At 34.2% G+C, this 24,771-nt stretch overlaps 1 protein-coding gene across 5 annotated transcripts; it reads left to right on the plus strand.

Moving 5' to 3' along the window:
* The first annotated feature begins 569 nt into the window (after nt 1-569).
* On the plus strand, nt 570-22,942 carry LOC107697885 (calcium/calmodulin-dependent protein kinase type 1D-like). Of its 5 annotated transcripts, none has more exons than XM_016498731.1 (13): nt 570-652; nt 7,467-7,578; nt 12,061-12,186; nt 13,005-13,079; nt 13,178-13,316; nt 13,412-13,535; nt 15,922-15,997; nt 16,328-16,440; nt 16,546-16,624; nt 17,840-17,927; nt 19,525-19,874; nt 21,882-21,980; nt 22,070-22,942. In XM_016498731.1, the coding sequence occupies exons 1-12, from the start codon at nt 592-594 to the stop codon at nt 21,946-21,948; spliced, it is 1,410 nt and encodes a 469-aa protein (XP_016354217.1). In that variant the 5' UTR covers nt 570-591; the 3' UTR covers nt 21,949-21,980; nt 22,070-22,942. The 5 variants fall into 5 exon arrangements, with proteins under 5 accessions (XP_016354217.1, XP_016354220.1, XP_016354218.1 ...); XM_016498734.1 differs by lacking the exon at nt 570-652 and adding an exon at nt 3,405-3,510; XM_016498732.1 differs by lacking the exon at nt 570-652 and adding an exon at nt 3,517-3,780.
* Nucleotides 22,943-24,771: the final 1,829 nt, after the last annotated feature.

The following is a 24,771-nucleotide window of genomic DNA, read 5'->3' on the forward strand; positions in this document are numbered from 1 at the left end:
GTAACCTAGACATTTCATGTCTCTCTTATAATTTGATTTCCAATCTGATGGATGTTCAGTGAAGAATTGATATCATCAGAGTCATTAGCACTGATAATTCACACAAAAGCAAAAAAAAATCATGTCTAACTTGATAAGAAGTGTTGTAACAATTTCAGACACGATTCTGGCAGAAAAACATGTCAATATGGTTAGTTAACCTGTGAAATGACTGTAGATGTATCTGTATCTGGAGCAAACACTGTCTGTTAATTAACTCTGCACTGGATGTGAGAAATTTGCTGAAAGTGATTCACATCCTCAATGAAACCCTCTTAGGTGGAAACAGGTTCCTTGTCTCCACATTCGTATTCCCATTTACGCAAATCAACCTCCCTGAAATAGAATTATCAAGAGATCTTCATGTCTGGTTATCTGCCATGTTTCCTCTCCCCACCATGGCAACACTGTACACAGAGTGAGTGTTTTAATGACTCGCCCAGGTTCATCGCTCCTCCCAGGATACATACGACAACATCTTGCACATAAGTCAGACTTCCACTGGCGTTCCTGAGAGCATTGCGTTTGCCACTGGATGCAGTTTTGCCACCGATGCCATCATACTTTATCAAGCAACACAAAGCACTGGTCAGCAAAAAACAGCTTCACAAAGGTAAGCCGAAAGAAACCTCTAACTATCTAATACAATGTACACTACCAGGCAAACGTTTGGACAAATTTGTTTCACAAACATTTTGATATAAAGGCTTTTGGTTAAACACTCGAAATTAGTTTCGTCCAACTACTGAATTTGCTTATAAAATTTTTTTTTTTTACAATTAAATGTAAAAATTTTTACATTTTGTCGAATTTTTAAAAATACTACTATTATTATAAAATGTCAAATAAATAATTAGTTGATGTGTCTAAATTAACTCTAGATCCAGAATATAAATTTTAATTTGATACATTTTAATCTCAAGACTATATGAATTTTATTTGAGTGTAAAAAGAAAACAAAAATACATAATCACTAGGTGTGTCTAAATTAACTCTAGATCCAAAATATAATATAACTAAAACTTTTACAAATCTGTAATGGTTATGTATAATGTATGTATTTAATAGTTTTGTATAAAAGTTTATCCGAAATAAAATAAAAATAAGTCGGTAGGTATGTTCAAAATTTGACTGCCAGTAAACCATTACATCTACATTCAAAATATTCATATTATGGGCTATGTTTTTTAATGTCGTAACGTTCAGTAACAGGACGACTAAAATCCCCGCCTGAGATTTGCTCAAGCCTATTAAAGGAGGAAGTGTCATGCTGTGTATTGTGAGATTATCATGACTTGCCCAACAGGTCGCATGCAATAACCTCACCCGTGAGCTCATGGGACACAGCAAAACAAAACACCGATGTGGCCCATCACAACTGACTGAGCGTTTTCATTTTAGTAATGACTTCGTTGGCTTCAGATTTAATGTGTGATTCAGAAAGACAGTGTGCGTTTGCTAAAGCCTTCAGTAATCCCATAAACTCGCTCGAATGGCACTGAGACGAGTACATGAACGCTGGCTCATACTCCTCCTGGTAACTGTTGTTGTGCAGAAGTGATCTACATTGTCTTGCTTTATAACTGTTTCATGCTGACTGGCTATTCTTTTTGATTCTGGTATGAAAAGTGAAATTTTTTTGTGACGTTCACATGCATTAGTGCAATGAAGCTGTAGTTGCATTACCATTGCTATCACTCACATCTGTGTAATGCCTTATGAATGCTTGTCTAAATAGATGGTTTTTCTTGCCAAGCTGAATACCACTTAGCAACCAAAAAGCAGTGCCGTGGCTTTGCAGCGTGGGAGTTATGCACATGCAAACGCACTCACATTTTCAGAAAATACACAAATTAACTTTGGTTTATTTTAATGCAGTTTCCACCATATTTTAATGGTTCACCTACTGTCAGTTTTAATCTGCTGATAGCCAGTTAACGCATATAGTATTAATTTCTAAAAGCAATTTTGTGTACATAGTACGTGCTGTCATAAAATGTTAAAGCTTTAAATGCTTCAGATATTTGTATTGAGAAGTCAGTTGTAAAACTCATTGGTTAAAGTGTTAGTTCACCCAAAAATGGCATTATTGTGTCATTATTGACTCACCTTCCACTTGTTCCAAACCTGAATGATTCTTCTGTTCACCTTAAAATAAGATATTCTGAAGAAACAGTTGACGGTAGCCGCTGACTTACATAGTAGTTGTTCTATTATGGAAGTCAATGGCTACCGTCAACTGAACCATTTGTAACCATTACTCACAGTGCAAATTTCCATATAGAGTTAAGAAAAAGTGTCATTTTAAAAGTTAAATATTGGGGGAAAAAACTAATAATTAACTGACATTTCCTACAATTCCATCCCCCCTCAAATTAATTGTTTAATGGTATGTTTTTTTTTTTTATAATTGTTTCTTGTTAGTTTTTGTTACTAATTATGTACGTTTGGGTTTAATGTTACATCTTATGTTGTTAAATTATTGTTTATTGGTTTATTTTAGTGTCAAGTTTGTTACCGTGACCATGTTTAGGCCTATTTGTTTATGCCTATTAGTATTTACTTCAGTTCGTGTAATGGATATTTGTGTGTGATTAGCTTATTGTGTCTCATGTATAGCTTGTGTTATTACAGTGGTTATCGTTATATTCTAGAAGTCGAGTACAAAATAGATGTTATTAAGATGGCATATTATCAGTAGTTAATTAAATATAGCCTACACTCTAAAAAATGCTGGGTTAAATATAACCCAGCATTTTTTAGTAAAGAGACAAACCCAGCTATTGGGTTGTTTTGACCCAGCGGTTGGGTTCAAAACAACCCAACCGCTGGGTCAAAACAACCCAATGGCTGGGGTTGTCCCTATTTTACCCAGCACTGGGTTGTATTTAACCCAGCATTTTTTAGAGTGTACTATTTAGGATGTTGTAGGTGGTTGCTAATGTGTTTTTATGAATTTTCACACTTTGTCATTGGCTGTTGGTGTTGGTGTTTCTAGGTGGTTGCTAGCATCCATCAATAAATGGAATTCTGGGATTTTTTTGTACCTAGTACATTGTACCTATATTGTTGCCAAGTCTGTGGTTTTCCCACAGAATTGGGCTGTTTTACACTCTTGCCGAGAGCTGTTTTTAGTCCGCGGGTTAAAGCGAAGATAACTTCAACGGAGGGGGTTATGAAAATTTTTTAGTTCTAGTTAAACCAAAAATGTGCAACCGAGTTTTTTTATGGTAAAATGCTGGGAAGCACAGCTTTTATACAGTACATTTGACGGGCTTATTTTGTCCATTGTAAGGTAACATCACATGTAGACAGTCCTTGAGAATATGGCCGCTCCTCCTTCATTCGGCTCATGTAATCTCCAACCTGTTGGTTATTTGTGCGCCGCTCGACGGGCTTAATCTGTCCAGACTGCAGCGGGCTTTTGACAGGAGAGTCAGAGCGGGGCATCTTTTGCGCACTTGCCTCTAGGTAAGTCAAAGGACGGGACGCTGACCCGAGTAAAGCCGATTCCTGTCCCAGACTGCTGCTGCTAGAAAACAGGTCAGACTTTAAATTACTACGTTCATGTTAACGTGCAATTATTGTAATCAATTATATTTGCATGCAATACATGGGCATTGTAATTTAAAGTGTCATTTTTTCATCAGACTGTTTATCGGACAGTTTTGTTTGAGTGCACGCAACGATTGATGAAGAAATCAACTTCTCTTGGATTGATGACTGTGAGTGATTTGCAGGGTAAATGCACACTGCATATGAAAGATTTTTGCGAACCGATAACACTGCATTAATTGCACAGGAATGTGCATCATTGCATTTCGGACGCGTTGCAAATGTCTGTTTCGTTGAGATCTGCGCAGCATCCTCTCTCCTCGCATGCCATTCTTTGTTACTGCTGTCCTTGCTTGAGCCTCGATTGTTTCTGCAAGAGACAAAGATCGTGCTGGAGTTGTTACAGACCCGAAGGTAAGGTCAAAAACTGGCTGGAAAATAATCACCCATGCATGCATCAGTATGCACGTTGTGAAAGATGATTGATTAATGCATCACATGCACATTGAAGGTGCGCGCTGGTTTGTGCATGAACAGATTAGAGCCCGTCGTCAGTTACTGAGGTGTATGGGACATCTCGCGCCGCACTGTAAAAAATTATTGTGATTTTAACAGTAAAAGACTGTCAAAATGCTACAGTAAAAACCTGTTAATTGGTTATCAGTAAGTTTCCATACTATATACGGCGAATAACTAATTACATTTAATGTCATTTTACAGTAAAATACTGTTAAAATTACGGGTTTTGGAAGTGAAAACGAAAAAGTCATTGTATAATTTACAGTGAAAAACTGTAAATTGACACTCCCAGAATTCCCTGCATGACACTTCATATTTTGTTTTTTCGTTGAAATAACTATGTTTCTTCTTAGTTTTCCCTTATCAGTTGTGTACATTAGAGCTTTATCTTACATCTAATGTTGTTAAATTAATGTTTACTGCATTATTTCAGTATCGTGTGTTACCATGTTGGTGTTTAGTGTTTGTGTGAATGACACTGTGCACCTTCTATATATATATACTAGTATTTCCCTTCTCAGCTTGTGGAAGAGCTGTTTGTGATGAGCTTTGATTCATCATGTGACTTTCTCATCACCACCTGTTTTTGGTGGTTATCAGTATTACAATGGTTCAAAACAGATATTAGTACTTCAATATGCTGGTTTATTAACATTACATCAGATAATGAAATATGTTTTTTTTATTGTGAATTTAAGTTAATTCTGTAAAACCTAAAATGTTTCTACCATATTTTTAATGGTGAAGTTCTGGCAACCACAGCTGCCGGTATTTTACCGTAAATGTCACAGATTTTTTACAGTGCGGGACATGCGCTGCATGCATGCATTTAATGATCCGTGCTGAGCTGCATGTTTATGTTGCTCAGCAGGCAAATATGAGAGGTTAGTCCACACAGACGCACTGTACAATAAAAGGGCTGCATCGTAAAGACAAAGCCAGGCAAGTTCAGAATGATGTTCTTATGTGAGCAAGTGTAACGCAACAACTTTGCATTGATTATTTTGCAATGTTTTCCATTGCAATATGCTTTTTAATATAATAATTTAAAACCGAGAGAAACAAAGGGAAAGATGAGCAAACTGTTTATGTCCAGTGATTACTGTTATCTAATCACATATGGTGAAAATTATGGGTTTATCAAGGCAGTGTTAGAATTTTCTGTGAAATATTGTAAATATTATATGATTGTTAATTCTAAGTATATATTGTGATGGGAGTTCTCTTTGTTTCTAACCCTTTGAAAATAGATATTTAAAAAAAATGTTGTATTTATTTGTTTTATTTGAAATATTTTAATTAATATGCATTTTCATTAAATGCTGTTTTATTCTAATTATTAATTGAATATTTTATAGATTGGATATTTTTCATATTTATCTTTATTTAAATTTAAAATATTTTGCAAATTTAGTTATTAATATATTTGTAATTTTATAAAGTATGTTTTATTACATTTTTCTGGAATAAAATACTTTATTCTAATTTATTAACAATTAAATAATGTTTATAACTCAACTTTTTAAATGTAGTTATTAATATATTTGTAATTTTATAAAGTATGTTTTATTACATTTTTCTGGAATAAAATACTTTATTCTAATTTATTAACAATTAAATAATGTTTATAACTCAACTTTTTAAATGTAGTTATTAATATATTTGTAATTTTATAAAGTATGTTTTATTACATTTTTCTGGAAAAAAAGACTTTATTCTAATTTATTAATAATTAAAAAATGTTTATAACTTTCCACTTTTTATAAAAGTTGTAATTGTAATTTTATAAAATTTGAATTTAACTTATTTAAATGAATATAATATTTTAGATTATTATCTTTAATTAAAATGTATATTCATTTAAATTTTAATCATTAATATTTGTAATTTTATAGATATTTTTATGAATTTAATAAATTGTCATGCCTCAATTTTAATGTAAGCTTCATTTATATAATTATTTACTTTTTTTATTATTATTAATTTTTTTTTTTTTTTTTTTGTCAGTCCCTTTTTTGTAAATCTACATAGATATTACTGTCTGTTATGTTGATAATGACTGCATGCAACCATGCAAGGTCACCTGAGTCCTTGTGTTCTTTGAGAGCTGTAGTCTATTCATGCCTCTTAATTGGATGTTCCTTTTCTCTTTAGGTTACCTAATTTGTTTATTAAGAAGTCTATTAGTGGTCTACTATAATAGGCTACAAAATACTCCATTTCATAGGGTTTTCTCCACCTTGTGATACTCAGTGACACTTTTAGTGACAACTTGATGATATTTTTGGCTTTTAAAGTGAATAAAATGCAACTGACCTTCTGAACTCAGGTGGTGAATTGTTTTAAGGTCGACTCAGAAGATCAGAGTCTTTAACCTGTTATATAAGCGGAATGAACGAAAGACTTACCAGAACTTCTCTTAACTTACCAGAACTCAGTACTGCTAATCCCAGAGAAGTCTTTTTTTATGTTGGAAGACAAATCTATTAGACTGTCTTTATATTTGAACACCTTTTTTGAAGAAACCTCAAAATAAACACAGGAAACATGGTGGAAAATAGCCAGTCATTCCACATATGCTGCCAATTTCTGCTGTCTTTGTGTGCAGTTGCTGGGTTGTTCCGTTTTCTAGATGTGTTTTGTTGAAGATGATGACTTTATCAAATGCATTCAATCATTTGATGCATGTGGACACCTTTGTGTTGGGTTTGGACATGCAAGGCGTGTAGTTTGGACAAAATCCACCTGCCAACTCCATATTCCAGTTCAAATGAATCAGAGATATTTCCTTTATAAATGTGTCATCAATCATAAAGGAATCTCATAAGTCACTTAAACTCCAGTATTAAGACGCACATATACGTGTCTGTACACTGACCAGCCAAAACCTGATTAGCGTTTTCTGACGACCGTCTTAGTCGTGTAGGACAGCCAATGAGAAGCTCTGGGATTTTTAAACAGGGTATCGCAGGTCAGTGACGCACTAAAACAGGCTGATGGATGAACAGACATCCAATCAGGAGAGAAGCATCGACTGTCCTTCAGTAGCTGAGACTTCGTCAGAGAGACTGAGCTGGATTCTGTATTATATCAGGAACCCTAAAGGATGCAAAGTAGTTTTGATCTCGAGTTTCATCTTGATTTTTTATTTTAATTGGATATATATATATTAGAAATCAGGTCTCATGGCTCCTGGAATATTAGGGATTGTTTTGGCTGCAAGTAAAGGTATTTTCACAAATCTTTGATTTATTGCTCACTTTTTCAGAACAGATCAAACATATAATGAACGTACGTCTTTGTTGGTCACTTTATAAATCTTTTATGTTCTTTTTTTTTTTCATCCTCTCCAGAAATCCCTGTAGAAGCTCACGCAGAAATGGGGCGAAAGGAGGGCGACTATGATTGGAAGAAGAGCACGGATAACATCCAGGATGTGTTTGAATTCATGGAGGTGCTCGGATCGTAAGTACACATTTAGTTCTTATTATTATTCATTTGATAAGCTTAAGTTTTTGGAAGTAAATATATCCTTACAGAATTTATGTCACAGGTGCAATTTTATTTGAACAAAGTACACCGTAAAAAAAAGAAAAAAAACTTTTCGAAGTTGTAAATGAATCAAAGATTATTGGAGTATGTTGGAGTACATTTTACGAGATTTCATTTCATTTGAAAATTGATTAATTAAAAATGTTCTTTGTAATTTTTAAAAAAAGTTTAATTATTATTAAACTTATAAAAGTGTAATTATTTGTAAAAAAAATTCTAGTAACTTAGTAGTTAAAATTGTTGTAGAAACAGTTTTTACTTAGAATTTGCTAGTAAATGTTACAATTAGAATTACAAAGAAACAGCAAGTAACAGATTGAATTGAACGTGAAATTTTAAAGTAGAAAGACTGACATAATATTTTTTTTTTGTAAAACATGCACCAATAATCTGTTTTATTTACATCTTTGAAAAAAGTATTTTTTATAGTTTAAATCTTTTTTACAGGTTAAATAGATTTTTTTTTCCCAGTGTAGTTTAAATGTACTTATAGATAATAAATAAGTATATAAAATAATTTTTAGATAAGAAAGTGTAAAAGTTTTTTAAAAAGTACACAAAAAAATTCATTTATATTGCACATTTTTGCTCCTCAAAAAATATTTTAAGTGTGTTAGCGACATTTCCAAGAAAGCTGTTTTTGCTCACCCTTGCACCCAGTAAAGGATTGACCGCGGTTTACACTGGCCTTTAGTGGTTTATGGTAATTAAAAGTTTAAAGTCTTGGCATTTGGGAGATTAGCGGTTTATTCAGAAAAAGCTCATAAGCATTCAGCTTTAACCGAGTCTTGACGTTTTGAGCCTTGTTTTGTGATTTGCAGCAATTTGATAAAGAAAATAACTTACCGAATTAAATGTGTTTGTGATTTTATTGGTATTTATATTTATTTTTATTAAGTTTAATACGCAGAGCCATGTAAACCTTTCGCAGACTGATTCCATTGAAAAGTGTAACACTACTGGTCTGTGATGATGATGATGATGATGATATCAAAACGTTGATCATTTAAACATCGACTCAAACAATTGCAATCTATTTGACCAGCCAATAGGAGGCAGATCCTCTCTGAAAACATTATTTCAGTTCTGTTTGTTGACGCTTCATCACCTTGAATAAAAATGAATTATGATTTAGATTGTGAATAAGCTGTTTAAATGTGTAATCTCAAATCCATTATCCCATCTGAGCAACTTAACAGGTCTCAGACGGTAAAGCAGACACCGGTGATCCGGCCCTGCTGTCCTGAAAGGGTTGTGATGTCATTGCGGCTGCAGAAAGCTGACTAGACTATGAGCTCAGCAGACATGAGCAGCTGTACATTTTCTTTGCTGACTGTACAGCGATCCCCAAGCAGAATAATGTTTCGTCAAGGCTGTTGTCCATGAAGGCAGAAACTATGAGAGCAGCACAAGAGTCAGAAACAGTTATTTGGGACCTTATCATGTTTCCATTCATGACTAAATGATCAGCTACAGTGGGTCTTTGTTTGATTGGCTGATGTTGAGTTTTATTCAGTCTGTGCACTCAGAAAAAAAAGGTACAAAAGCTGTGACTGTGGTTGTACCTTTTCAAAATATACACTTTTGTACCTTTTAGGTACTAATATGTACACTTTAGGTGTATGGACCCTTTAGGTCCAAGTTGTACCTTTTGAAAAGATCCCGCCCCAGTGACAGCTTTTGTACCTTTTTTTCTGAGAGTGCAGCATTCAGGTTTCAGGTGAATCAAGGGTAAAGCACAGGTTAAGACATTTCCAGACCGGGGTGTGTTAATCGCTTTGGCAGACAAGAACAGGGATCACAGGCGTCAGGGAACGGCTAACGGGATAGAGACAGATTTGCAATAATCTACCGGACATGGCCTGCAATGTGCTGTTTATTGTTTTGATGCTGATTTTTTATTTTTTTTTATTTTATTTTGTGTGTGTGTCTGTGTGTGTGTGTGTGTGTGTGTGTAAGTTATTATACTTGATTATTTTCGTGAATTAAGGCAAGACACCCCAGGTGAATATGGTAAAAATGTAACTAACAAATATGACTATACTCTCCCACTTGATTGATGAAATTAATAATTGCATTTTTGTTTTTTGTTGTTTTTTGGTATTAAGTTTTCTCAAATGTTGTGTAAACGAGGTATTATCTAATTACATATGTGCTACTTTGCATACATTTCCAGAACAGTAATCTTAACATTGAATATCTACTGTAAACATTCCTGTTTCATTTTTTTGACATAAAAAGAAAACAATAACCAATTTTCACTCAGAATAAATAATACATTTCAAAAATATTACAAAGAAATGGCAAGTAGCATTAACATTAAACATAAAAATTTTGAAGTTGAAATACTGAATTTCTTGTAAAACGTACTGCAATAATCTTTGCTTTAATTTACAACTTCGAAAAATCTCTTACAGTGTCGTTACAGAAGGGATTTTTGATATCTCTTTTTCTCACTCCATAAATTATAAAATACTGTCAATATCCAGAAAAAAAGTATTTTCATCATATTTTAGGAATAAAATGTCCCTGACAATTTTCAAGCGACAGCTGTAAACTCATCTCTTTAAACGCTACTTGACTTCATCTTAAAAAAAAAAAAAAACTTTTTCTTTCTCTTTATTTTTTCCTTCCCTTTTCTAGCTTGTACTTATTTGAACAATGCCTAAAACTTGATATTTCAAGCACTTCCTGTGTCTGTTTGCCTCTTTTAGAAGAATCGCTTTATGTATTCCCCAACTGTAAGTCGCTTTGGATAAAAGCGTCTGCAAAATGACTAAATGTAAATGTAAAATCAGTATAAAAACCTTCAGAGTATAGAGAGGACTAAAACTGTGTGTATATAAGCACTACTGAAGTGGAGAAAAAAACAAAACTAATTTTGAGAAAATGGCCTTTAAAGATATGTATTGTAATTGAAAATCACTTTGTCCTCAAATATTAGGTGTGAATTAAAAACCAAAAATCTGACTTTACAATTCACACAGGTCCTATAAAGCGAGATAATTATCTAGTTTCAGGTCTAGAGAGCTCTGTCACAACCGGCCCTTGCCTGTGGGTGTTCGTGACACCAGCGGGGCATTATGGGCCGTGGGGAGTTGATCACAGTGGTTTCAACTGACAAAAACAACTTGAATTAAACTCCCAAAATCCCTCAGCAGGCTTCTATTGGACCCATCAGGATGAAGTACGGCATCTAAAATTGGCTTATATTGGTGAGCCAGAGATTCTGTGAGGAAAAATCATGTTTTTATGTATTTCATTGGCAGTTTTCTGGGCACATTCTGTGCACTGACCTTCAGTCTGAGCTATATTTAGTTTTTATTATTTATTTATTCATGCATTCATTGAAATCCATGGTGGTTACTGAATTCAGGACTTTCTAAAGGATTTTTCACTCGTGACTGTGAGTGAATGAAAACACGCTTTTGCATTCAGTGCAGGAATATGGTGTTGTGGGAATATGTGTTAGATGCTGGCGGTGTCAGGGAGACGGTTGTTTCGTGCCGCTTCATTTGTGCGTGGGAGGCTGAGATTGATTGTCGGAAGCCATGTGTGATGTAGCACTTCTTTTGTAATAGGCGTGATTTCAACCAGGAGTCCAAAGCTTTACCAATTCAGTGTTATCTCAATGAATACCTACACTGCAAAAATTGCTTATGTTTTAAGTAGCACGTATTATAGAAATTGTATACAGTTAAAAATAATACATTTAGTGAGGTGTACACTCAAAATACACTGAAGATATATATTTTAATACTTATTTTAAGTAGTAAATGCTATTAAAAAATGTTATACAATTAAAAATAATTTAGTAAGATTTACCCTCTAAATATTAAGAGAATATATCTTAAAAAAAATGACAGTGTATTTTAAGTAGTAAATGTTATTAAAATATTTTATATATATTTAGTGAGGTTTACACTCAAATTATACTGTATTATTTTCAAGATGTATTCTCTTAATATTTATTTTAAGTAGTAAATGTTCTAAAAAAAATGTCTACATGTCCCCTTGTCTACAGGATTTGTGTGTATCATCAAATGTGTTTACCTGATAAAATCAATTGCACTAATAGTAATCGCTTCACACATTATTTCATCTCCTCGGAGCCCTGGCCACTTTCACATGTACCTTTCACATGCTGGCAATGCTACATGCACTTCTAGCGGTTATTAAATAGATGGCTTGCATTGCGGCGCTGAGGTCTCGACAAAGGTTTAAAAGGTCACATCTTCACCTTCATTAAAACCTGCTTTGCTCTCGGGGGAAGAGCCACACCAGCATCACATAAACCAAGATCATGCTCTCTCTCTCAGATCCATGGAGAAAAACATTATCCCAGGTAATTGCACATTTGACCTTACCTCATCTTTCTTTCTCTGCTTTCTCCAGGGGAGCGTTCTCAGAGGTCTCCATGGTGAAGGAGAGAAAAACAGGGACCCTTTTTGCTATGAAGTGTATGAAGAAGAAAAACAAACGGGACGTCAACCTGGAGAATGAAATCGCCGTGTTGAGGAAGTAAGACTGGATGAAACCAACTGTGTGTAAAAAGCTGAGATGTCAAAATCTTACAGGAAGAGAAAATGAGAATTTGCTGAAAATGTACTCACCCTCAGGCCAACCAAGATGTAGATGAGTTTGTTTCTTCATCAGAACAGATTTGGAGAAATTTAGCATTGCATCACTTGCTCACTAATGGATGCTCTGTAGTGAATGGGTGCCGTCAGAATGAGAGTCCAAACAGCTGATAAAAACATCACAGTAATACACACGTAATCCACACCACTCTAGTACATCAGTTTACATCTTATGAAGTGGAAAAACTGCTTGTTTTTAAGAAACAAATCCATCATTAAGATGTTTTTAACTTCAAACCGTCGCTTCTGGCCAAAACACGAGGCCATAATCCATAAAAACACAGTGAAAAAGTCCATCTCCTGTTGTCCTCTCACATCGAAATCCACTCACATATCTGTTTAGAACTGTTTTGACTTGTAAACTGTGCTTGATCTGTGCATATTTCTCTCCTGATTCAGATGAGACGACTTTTTCAATGGACAAAGCGTTATTATGGAATATGAGGAATCATATTTTAGCTCGAGGCAACGGTTTAAAGCTAAAACATCTTAATGATTGATTTGTTTCGTACAAACATGCAGCTTTTCACAGTATGTTAATTGATGGACTGGAGTCGTGTGGATTACAGTTTGGAAGGAAACAGAGACTGAGAATCAAATCAAATCCAATAAGAACATTGAAAATGCATGTTCAACAACATTTATCCAATGTTAAATCGACATAACCATCTTCTAACTTATTAATCTGTTGTCATGTAGGATCCAACATGACAATGTGGTTTGCTTGGAGGATTTCTATGAAAGTCGGACGCATTACTACCTGCTCATGCAGCTGTAAGCACCTTTATTTGTATTAACACCCACTGGAACCCGTTACTTCAAATGTCTTTGTGTCTTAATAGCATGCTGTTACATTGCTCATATCCCGTCAGCGTTTCAGGTGGTGAACTGTTTGACCGGATCCTGGACCGGGGCATGTATTCAGAGGCTGATGCTAGTCTGGTCATCAGACAGGTGCTGGAGGCAGTCAGCTACCTGCACAAAAACGGCATAGTCCACCGCGACCTCAAGGTACAGAGTCGCCACATTCACACGAACGTATGCATATGCAATACTACAGATTAACCACAAAACATGGACTTTCTGCGTCTGTATTCTCTCTACAGCCAGAGAATCTGCTCTACTACAGCCCTGATGAAAACTCTAAGATCATGATCAGTGATTTTGGCCTCTCTAAGATGGAAGATAATGGCATCATGTCCACGGCCTGTGGGACTCCAGGATATGTCGGTAAGAATGATGTCAAACAAACGGGGTTTTAAACAGCCAGTGAATGTCAAAGCACAAGAGACACATCTATAAAACTATTTATTAAAATTATATGATTGTATTTCTCGAATCACTTAATCGACACATGAAACTATACATATAATTCCTTAATACAGCATGCAAAGTAGGAATATCACTAGATACAAACATTTGTGACCCTGGACCACAAAACCAGTCTTAAGTGTCAATTTTTCGAAATTGAGAATTATACATCATCTGAAAGCTGAATAAACAAGCTTTCAATTGATGTATGGTTTGTTATGATAGGACAATATTTGGCCGAGATACAACTATTTGAATATCTGGAATCTGAGGGTGCAAAAAAATCTAAATATTGAGAAAATCGCCTTTAAAGTTGTCCAAATGAAGTTCTTAGCAATGCATATTACTAATCAAAAATGAAGTTTTGATATATTTACAGTAGGAAATTTACAAAATATCTTCATGGAACATGATCTTTACTTAATATCCTAATGATTTTTGGCATAAAAGAAAAATCTATAATTTTGACCCATACAATGTATTTTTGGCTATTGCTACAAATATACCCCAGCGACTTAAGACTGCTTTTGTGCTCCAGGGTCACATTTGGCTTGCACTTCTCCACCTAGGGAGCTTAAGCAGAATTCTTCATGCATTTTAGCTTTACCATAAATGTGCCGTATAAAATGTACAGAAAAGTTCTAAAAAGTGCTATTTTAACATCATCTGTGCACATGTAAAATTTACGAGAATATGAAAAAAATATGTTTAGGATTCTTACAACTAACATTATCACACATAATAGCCTCAGTTGATACACCTATATTACTTAAACTCTTCTCTGTTGATGCCCAGTCTAATTTTCCACGATGCTCATAATTATCATAATTGCTCAACTCATGTAAACTTTCATCAATTAACATCATAAAGACAGGTATATGGTCTGTTGTGACCAAGTCATACAATATCTCAAGTTTCTCTAGACGATCATCAGCTGTGCATATGCAGTGATCCAGCCAAGATGTTGCATTCCATGCTTCACTGATATATGTATAACTATCTATTGGTAACAGTTTTTGCCTAGATAAAACCAACTTGCTATCTTGGCAAAACCTAATTAGATGTTGACCTAACAAAGAGTTCTCATCAGATATATTGGCATTCATGTCCCCTACTACAAATATACATGCATATACACATTCCTTGATAAAAGAACTTAAAAAAGGAAGCCTACTGATATATTCATCTTCATTTTGACAACATCCATAAGGAGTATACACATTCAAAATTACAAAAGCATTCTTATTATGTTCCACTTTAATTGTTACACACCAGTCCACAATATCGGCATTGTCCATATTATGACAATTTTATAAAGACAAAGAAAGTTATTATATCTGGTTAATACTTAGTAGATTAAAAAACATAATAGTAGTATTTAACTGCTATAGTATATGTACATATGTTAATATGCTTTAATTTTATAACTTTTCTTTTTAATTATAGTTTAAATTTTAGGCATTTTGATTAAATATTATGAAAACAAGTGTTATTTTATTATTATTTATAAACGGTATAAAGATATAAAATAATATTTATTAATATCTGTTAATGCAGTATGGTATTTATACATACATTAATATGATTTTATTTTAATATTTTCAGTTTTCATTTTAATTTTAGTTAAAATTGTAGGTATTTTATAAATTACTCACCCTCAAGGCATCCTAGGTGTATATGACTTTCTTCTTTCAGACGAATCCAGTCGGATTTATAGTGCGTCACTTCTGAGCGGCGCATGCGCAACGCCGACGTCCATACGTCATCCGCCCGGAGCTGCTTCCCTGTACAACTGTTGGCGCAAGCTACATTAAAGTGATTATTACGTTTTAAATATGGTTATTTTTCTTACAATCAAAGACTATTTTTAATATAACTCCGACTGGATTCGTCTGAAATAAGAAAGTCATATACACCTAGGAATTGATGGGCTAATTTTCAATTTTTGGGCGAACTAATCCTTTAAGTGCTTTTCTATGTATGTTTTTTTTTGTTGTTGTTAGTTTTAATATTTCTGTTTAGCTTTTATTTTTATTTAAGTTTAAATTTGTTACAATTTGAAATGTTGCCTTTGCAAATAGCTGAAATAAAATAAGTTGAAGTTGAAGCTTTTCATCTGATATTTATATTTAATTTAGTTACGCTTTATTTCAATTAACAAAAATTAATTTTAATAGTTTTAGTTGTAGTTAACAACACTGATTTAAAAAAAAAATATTGCACAATAAATCCAAGGACATTTAAGAGAATAAAAAAGGTCAATTTTAAAACCAAGTTGTTTCTAATAATCTGTATTTCCTCACAGCCCCTGAAGTATTGGCCCAGAAACCCTACAGCAAAGCCGTTGACTGCTGGTCTATTGGAGTCATCACCTACATCCTGTAAGTCCCTTCCTAGTTGGGATGTCATTTCTAAGAAACTTGTTTGTTTGTTTTTTTACTATATGTGCTCCACAAGTGAGTTGGACTTTAAACAGCAACGCTATTTACAGAGAGTGATAAACAGATGCCAAGTTCTTAATTTAGAAACCTAAAGCTGGCTGTTTGTCAAAACTGACAGATTAGCAGCAGTTTTAGTCAGAAAGAGTCACTGGTTCACCAAAGACATTTAGCCATGCTTTTTAACACCACAATGTACTCCTGTAGGTCTCTCAGATAGATGGCGCCCCCTGCTGGAAGTTTCCATTCATTTATTTTGCTGTATCTTCACAGTCTCTGTGGATATCCTCCGTTCTATGAAGAAACGGAGACTCGTCTCTTTTCTCAAATCATGAAGGCGCAGTATGAGTTCGACTCGCCCTTCTGGGATGATATCTCTGAGTCTGGTTAGCATCCTATACTTCCCTACTGCTAAATCATCTCATATGATTCTGTAAAACACACCTGTAACTAGAAGCCTTTAACCTCATGTATAATTATTATCTCTGTAGCAAAGGATTTCATCCGCAACATGATGCAGAAGAATCCTAAGATGCGTTATGATACAGAACAGGCTCTCGGACACCCCTGGTGAGTGACCACACGACTCTTTTAAAGCTTATGAGCCTTAATGGAGATCTTTGTTATGTTTCGTTTATGTATCAGACATCTCAGAAATACAAAACAAATGAGATATTGTTGACACAGAAGAGTATAAAGCTATAAAATTATGGATATTATAGTGCAGATAATTTGCAGTGTCATTATTGTATTGTGTCATAATTTGTCATTATTGCTAACTAAAACTATTAAAAATAATTTTCGGTCAGAAAATTAAGCAGAAATAAAATACAAATATTAGATGAAAAAATAACCTTAAAAGCTTAAAATGATTAATTAAGTATTTTTTGGTAATTGAAATGAAGCAGAAATAAAATACTATATTAATATGAGATGAAAAATGTAAGTTTAAAAAACTTAAAATGATTAACAATAATTTTCGGTGATTTGAAATGAAGCAGAAATAAAATAAAATATAAATATTAAATGAAGAAATAAGCTTAAAAAGCTTAAAATTATTTACAATTATTTTAAGTAATTGAAATGAAGCAAAAAAAATAAAATGAAACGAAATATAAACATTAGATGAAAAAATTAAGCTCAAATTTAAAATGATTAAAATTATTTGTTGGTAATTGAAATTCAAATAAAATTAAATTAAAAAATTAATGTAAAATTTAAAAAAATTAAACTAAAATTAAAAATGTTGCATTGGGAACTAACTGAAATAAAATAAGTTGAAGTTGAAGTACTAAAATGACTAAAACTCAAATAAAAAAATAAAGTTAAATAAAAGTATTTAAAAAAACACAAACTAATAAAACTGACAAAAATGCATAACAAAATGACTAAAACTTAAATTCTAATGAAACAAAAAAACTCTATAATAGTATAAAAAATAATACTAAAATAACTGATAATTCAGTCTTAATTTGATGGGAGACACTGAGTTCATATTGAGATCTCAGACTTTGATTTAGCAAATCAGAGCACAGTTTGAGACAATGTTGAGATCTCTTCTGAAACTTTAGCTGAGACACATATGAGGTTACACATATGGGTCTTTTTTCTCAGACTTAATCAAAAGTCTCCATTTGCTCTTCATTAAATCTCATTGCTGTGCATGAGAAACAACCAGAGAACCCCACAATCCAGAATTGTTCAGATTAAACAACTTATTCCTGTTTTAGAGTCTGGTTAAAATTTTCCACGAGCTCTGGTTTTAAATCCAGCTTTGTGCTGCAGGATTATAGGAAAGACGGCCCGGAGTCAGGACATCTACCACTCCGTCAGTGAGCAGATCCAGAAAAACTTTGCCAAGTCCAAGTGGAAGGTGAGGACATGTTTCATAACTCGGTGTATTCTCGGATTAGAGTTTGTCTCCTGTGGTTTCGTCTCAGTTGGGTTTTTCAGATGACCTCCGGCCTGATTACACAATTCAGCTTTAAATATGAGTGGCCGATTTGGTCACCGGTCTTGCCTTTAATTGCTCCATCTGCGTGAATATCTGGAACAGACCAGTTTCAGTATGTTTTAGCAATCTGATTTATACTTTGAGACATTTAAAGCTGCAGTGAAGTATTTTCTTGTAATCAAATCACTTTTTTACTACATTTTATGGATTTATTTTACATAAATTTGTCCCCTTTTAATGGCCACCATGTTGATTAACTCAAACTCTGATGTTTTTTTCAGAGAATGTTAACTTGTGACATTGCACACCAGTCTGAATCCCACAATGCAATGCAACACACTCAGTTTTACCTTCTATTATACTACCAAAAGTGATATACGGTACCAAATCTTAACACATTTGTACACAAAATTAAATGAAGATAACCATTTTTATTTCAAACTGCATGCTGCTTTTTGAATTAAACATGCAACTTGATAAGGTCATCTGACAATAATTTAGCATACTGTTAAAACATTTATCGTCGCATTATGCTTTCTGTTTCACATGCAGTTTTGAAAAAAAATAGTTGATTGATTTTTTTTTAAGAAATTCGTACTTTTTTTTGTTGAAAATATGAATTAAATTGATCAAAAGTGACATTCAGTCATTTCAAAAGTTACAAAATGTTTTTATTTCAAATAGATGTTGTTCTTTTGAACTTTCTATTAATGAAAAATCCTGAAAAAAAAAATCACGGTTTCTCTGAAATTAACATTCAACATTGATAATGAGAAGAAATTATGAAATAATAAGAAATATGGGTTCTTGAGCAGCAAATAAGCATATTAGAATGATTTCTGAGGACACTGAAGACTGGAGTAATGATGCTGAAAATTCAGCTTTGCATCACAGGAATAAATTACATTTTAAAATATATCACAATAGAAAATAGGTATTTTAAATTGTAAAAATATTTCACAATATTACTGGTTTTACTGTATTTTTGATCAAATAATTGCAGCCTTGGTGAGCAGAAGAGTCTAAAACATTAAAATTCTTGCAAAAGTCTAGTGTATATTGCACAATATTTATTTATAACTATTTTAATATAGTTTTAATAGCCATTATATTTGGAAAGGATCCATTATTAGCACACTGCTAAGTGCATACTGTGCAGTATATACTCAGTATGGTGTAATTTAAGTAATGAGCCCAGAAAAATAAAGAATTGCTACTTACAGTATTTCACTGCCATTTCATTGTCACGCTGGTAATTGAAGATCAAGCTTAATGCACTGCATTATGGGGCACAATGTAGTAAGCTGTGTTTATATACTGCACATTATGGCAAAAGTGGGTCTTCATACAGTAAAATTTGCATGCATAACCAAACATTTCATTTTTTGTGCACTATTAAAATGCATTGATTGTTTTTAACTTTACGTCATGTTTCAATATAAACATTTGCTGTTAGCTTGTTTAGTTGTTTCCTGCACTCTACTGACTGTCTGAAATCATGATCTCCTCACTCCAGCGAGCCTTCAACGCTACAGTGGCCATTCACCACATGAAGAAACTGCAGCTGGCCCACTCTGAGGCCTGTGTCCATCTGAAACAGACGTCTGCGCCTGCGCCTGTGCCTGAGATCAAGGTCATCGCAACCTCCACACCTGAATCTGTCCGCAAGAAGCTGTTCACTGAGACCCCCAAACCAAACGGCAACATACCCAGTAATCAGATGAACGTGCCGTCTGGCTCCACCGAGTCAAAGAGTCAGTATCACCCGGTCCGGGTCAGTCACAGCGAGACCACCCATGTTGGGACCCTCACCATTGCAGAGAAGAGCAAACATGTGTATCACTCGGAGCCAGCAGACCTAAATGGGTATGTATTTAAGTTTAAATTATAGAAAACATGACCTTGGTTTGATTATTTGAGCTAAAACTGTAACACTCTACATTTGATAACTAAGCTGTGAAGATGTGTTCATTCAGAAACCACCATTCTTATAAGGTCACAATTGTGACTGCATTAACATACAACCTTCTACATTTACATACCTGCTGGAAAAAAAATGCTTAGGCCAAGATGGTGTAAATTAAAACTAGCAAACAGACCAGACTGGGACACCAACTAAGAACAGTTTTCAGCAACTTGGTGGTGACGTTGTTATTAATTTCACATTCGAGAAGGCTAGCCAATTATGATAGAGGTGATTGACATCTTAAAGGTACAGTACCAGAAACAAACTGGTCAGAGAGAAGGTGGAAAATGATGTAAGACTAAATTATGACGTTTTTGGTTCAAGAAACTAACATTATTAGTGGATATTGTGAGTGTTTTAGTTTACCAGGTTTTAAATAGCACACAGGGTTTAAACAGCACATTAGCTTTAAATCTTATTTTCAGTGTTGTTATTGTTAACTGAAACTTTTCAAAAGTGTTTTTGTTGAAGTAAAACTGAAATATAAATGTTAGTTGAACTTAAACACATTTCACTTAATTGCCAACACTTGTAATTTTAATTTAAGTTTTTTAAGGTCAAGCGCTGAAATTGCTAAATTGCTACCCTTTTTACAGTGTTGTTATTGTTAACTAAAGCCTTTTTTAATCTGTAATTGAAATGAAGCCGAAATAAAATAAAATATAAATATTAGATTTAACTTAAAGGGGTCATATGATGCGATTTAAATTTTTGTTTACAAGCTCATATACAAGTGATACAAGCTCTTGGTGCATAAAGAAGATCTGTAAAGTTGCAAAGACTAAAGTCTCCACTCACTCTAGCCCACTGCCGCTCACTCTAGCCCGCCGGCCTGAAAGCGAAACTACTTTGTTTGGCCTTCCAAAAGAGGACACGACTAGAAATCAGTGGTTAAGTTGTATTTACAACACTGTTCCAGAACAGTTCAACCCAAATATTCAGATGTGTGCAGCACATTTTATGGAGGACTGTTTCCTGATCCTGGTAAAGTAGACTACAATGCCGGCTGTTCTGACTCACAGACTGTAAGTACGTTTTTTATATATAAAGAATTTGCCACTGACGATTCAAACGTGAGTTTTGAGCAGTGTAGAGTAGCACTTGTTGTTTGTCATTTCTCCGATCATAAATGCAGACATGGTTTTATGTTTACGCGGTGTGATGCAACGCGTAAAAAGACAGTATTTGTCATTATAATCCGTTCCCACTGGATGCAACAAATGCATTGTTTATAATGGGTTTTAATGTTTTTGTCTCGTCGCTCCGGCCGGACAGGGCATCACAGTATGGTGAGGGGCGTAACATTTCCGTCACACGCTTGAGGTATTCGGCCAATCACAACGCACTGGATAGCTGGCCAATCAGCGTACACCTCGCTTTTCAGACCGATGAGCTTTATAAAAATCTACGCGTTTCAGAAAGGCGGAGCATAGAGGAGAAACAATAATGTACAGTATGTGGAAAATAATGTGTTTTTTTAACCTTAAACCGCATAAACACATTTCATTACACCAAATACACAACATAATGTTCTTTTTAGCAACATCATATGACCCCTTTAAATGAACATTAGAAGTGTTGCCTTGGCAACTAACCAAAATAAGCTCAAGTGCTAAAACTAAAGCTGAAATAAAAATAAATTAAAACCAAAAAGAAATATTTGCAAAAAAATATGTGGCAAAAGCACATAACAAAATTTCTAAAACTTAACCTAAAAATAAAATGAAAACTGAAAATACAAAAAGCTAATTCAAAATCTAAGTAAATAGTACTAAAAGAACACTGCCTATTTTATTTCTCTAATTTTTAAGTAAAACAGGAAAAATGTGGGACAGGATTTGATTTTATCTATTGAAAATTGATTTGCTTTCCGTACATGCTCTAATTAATTACTTTAAATTCTTCAGGTACGCAAAAAGAAGCTCCAATCGTAACGGGCAGAAGCTGCAGACTGGCGTTTGCTCTGTCATGTGATTGGCTGCTTTGGAATTGCATAATTTTTACAAGTAAATATAACTAAACATTTTCATTGCATATTATAAATGTATATTAACATGAAAATGCTAAATGCCCTTATTCCACATGTTCGCTACAGGTCTGTGACCTTTCACCCAGCCACTGGCTGCTTTCTGTGGGCAGGTCCTGCTGCTCTGTCCCGGTCAAGAGTGTTGGCAAGACAGCTGGCCATCGGCCCACGCTGTTCTGAAATACTGAAGTTTAGAGGAGTGCCTCCAAGCCTGCAAACACACACACACACACACACACACACACACACAGAGCCTATCACACACTTGCAAATAACACAGTATCCCTGTAAAAGCAGAAGCGATTACATGTTAGGTGCTGAACCTCAGACTTTGTATTTTCCCTTGAGGTTTTACATTATCAAGGTCAATTAATCTGTCTGTATTAAAACATATGGAGCAGGGGTCCGTGTTATTGGACACTTGTGTAAGGAGTATTGGGAGTTTTGTACATATAGTCTGTGATGCATGGCTAGTTTGCAGTGTGCAATATTGTGTACCGCAGTAATTCAATTGGGTAAAACACTTTTGCTTCACTGTAATTATTGATCATAGATTGTATATTGCTGGAATAAGAAATAAGATTCCAGTTGTTGTTTTTGTTTTTTTTTGTGGTAATTTAACTAGAGTTAATGTTTATTTTTCTAATGCAGAAATTATTATTGTATGTTTATCCATTATATATTTTTGTCATAATAAAACCGATAAAAATTATTTAACGCCTTTTCCCACCACCATAGTAAGTCTAGCCCTTGTTTTGTGCATGCAGAACTCTACCTGGCACACATGGACTTTACTGTTAGAAATATTGTTTTGTGATTTATTATCTTGTAAGAGATTATAATTAAGTGTCCTGTAAACTACAGAAAAGGTTTATGTTTTTGTAGGCTGCTACTGTCCATGCTTTGTGCAATATTTTTTTACCAATAAACCCTCATACATCACTTTGATTTCTCAATGGTTTAATTTTTGTGTTGCATTTTGTACTTTTTTTTTTTTTTTTGGAGGCTTAGGTTTAAAACCTGTTATTTTTAGACTGACATGACTTTGGAAACTATAGTTCTCTCCTTAAATATGAAGAGGTCAAGCAGATTAATGAATTAATCCAAATTTCACAAAAAGCTTATGGACGTAATTATAAATCAGACATTGAAGGGAGTTGCTGTTTTTGTCACTCTTCTGAGGAAGATGCCATTCACTTGTTTTGGTAATGTGCCCACACAAAGAAATTTTGGTCAGATTTTTTTAATGTTAATCCAATCTCATTTTGTAAGTGACCTTTCTTTCTATTTTAAAGATGTTTTTTTTTTATTTTCTGGATTTGTTTGACTATTCAAAAGAAAATATAAGTATATACATATACATATACATATACACTTACATATACAGTATATACATATATATGCCTATTGCCTACATATATACATACATTAATCAGTGGCATTCCATCCATATAAGATGCGAATGCTCCGCATGCCCAGGTCATTTGAGAGAATAAATTCACGGGATAATTCATATAAACATGATTATAAATTGATCCCTTGTCATTTGAAATGTAATTTAAAGCTTAAAGAGTTAGGAATAAGTAGGTACAATGATTTATTTGCCAAACGGCAGCCATTTTCTTTAAATCTAACAGTTGCGTTGCTTCAGGTGTAGTGCCTAAATTTGCACCCTGCCAGATTATGCACCCCCTAGTATTGGTAGGTTTAGGACAGGGCTGTTCAAACTGAGTAGGTGTGGGGGAGAGGTTAGGATTAGGAGTGGGGTTGGGATTAGGCAATCAGGTAGCGACTTCAACGAGAGGGTGCATAATACACTTTCTGGCCTCCGCTCTGTTGCTGTGACTTGTCAGGATTGTAGCGCATTCTCAGTGTTTTGCTGGCCTGCGGCTGATTTAATGCGCGAGGTAAACTGTCCGCAAAGAATATACATTTATATATACATATATATACAAAGGTCTGTTAATCCTAAAGCAGTCAAAACTGTCTCTATATTCATCCTATGTCCTCTTAAGGTGTAAATTTATTACTTAAAAAAAAAAAAACCTGCAAACACATTTGTATGTGTATACTTTCTTTCTTTTTTCTTTGTTTCGCTTTTATAACTGTACTGCCTTAATGGTTTGATGTTTTGTACTGTTTAATACAAAAGAAACCAGAAATGATTCGCGATACGCGCTCCGAAATCCCGATCTGAATCAAAACATTCGCTATAGTTTCGAAAAGCTCCGTTGGATTCACCCATCACTATGTGCTTCTTAAAGGGGTCATATGATGCGATTTCAAGTTTTCCTTTCTCTTTGGAGTGTTACAAGCTGATTGTGCATAGATAAGATCCCTGAAGTTGCAAAGACTAAAGTCTCAAAACCAAAGAGATATTCTTTATCAAAGTTAAGACTCTGCCACGCCCCCCTAAAACGGCTCGTTCTAACACAAAATAATGATCTTTAAAAAAGCATCATATGACCCCTTTAAAATCATTGCAAGCGATGTAGAAATTCGAAAATGAATGGCTCTTTTGGACTGGTTTTTGCTAGTGGATAGCTTGAAATGAATGATCGAAGACACAAGTTTTTTATTTTGAATCAGTCGGAGCGGTTCCAGTGTAGGCCTAAATGACTCACTCAATTTAATCAGTTTGTCTGTTCCTCTGCTTTTTTACGCCTTCAGGCGTGTTTAATCGACTGTCAGCACTACTACTGGCTTCCCTGTTGAAAAAACCAGCATATGCTGGTTAGGTATGTTTTGACGCTGGGATGCTGGTTTAAGCT

Source organism: Sinocyclocheilus anshuiensis, unplaced genomic scaffold (assembly GCF_001515605.1).
Source record: "Sinocyclocheilus anshuiensis isolate Anshui unplaced genomic scaffold, SAMN03320099.WGS_v1.1 scaffold78, whole genome shotgun sequence".
Classification (NCBI taxonomy): domain Eukaryota; kingdom Metazoa; phylum Chordata; class Actinopteri; order Cypriniformes; family Cyprinidae; genus Sinocyclocheilus; species Sinocyclocheilus anshuiensis.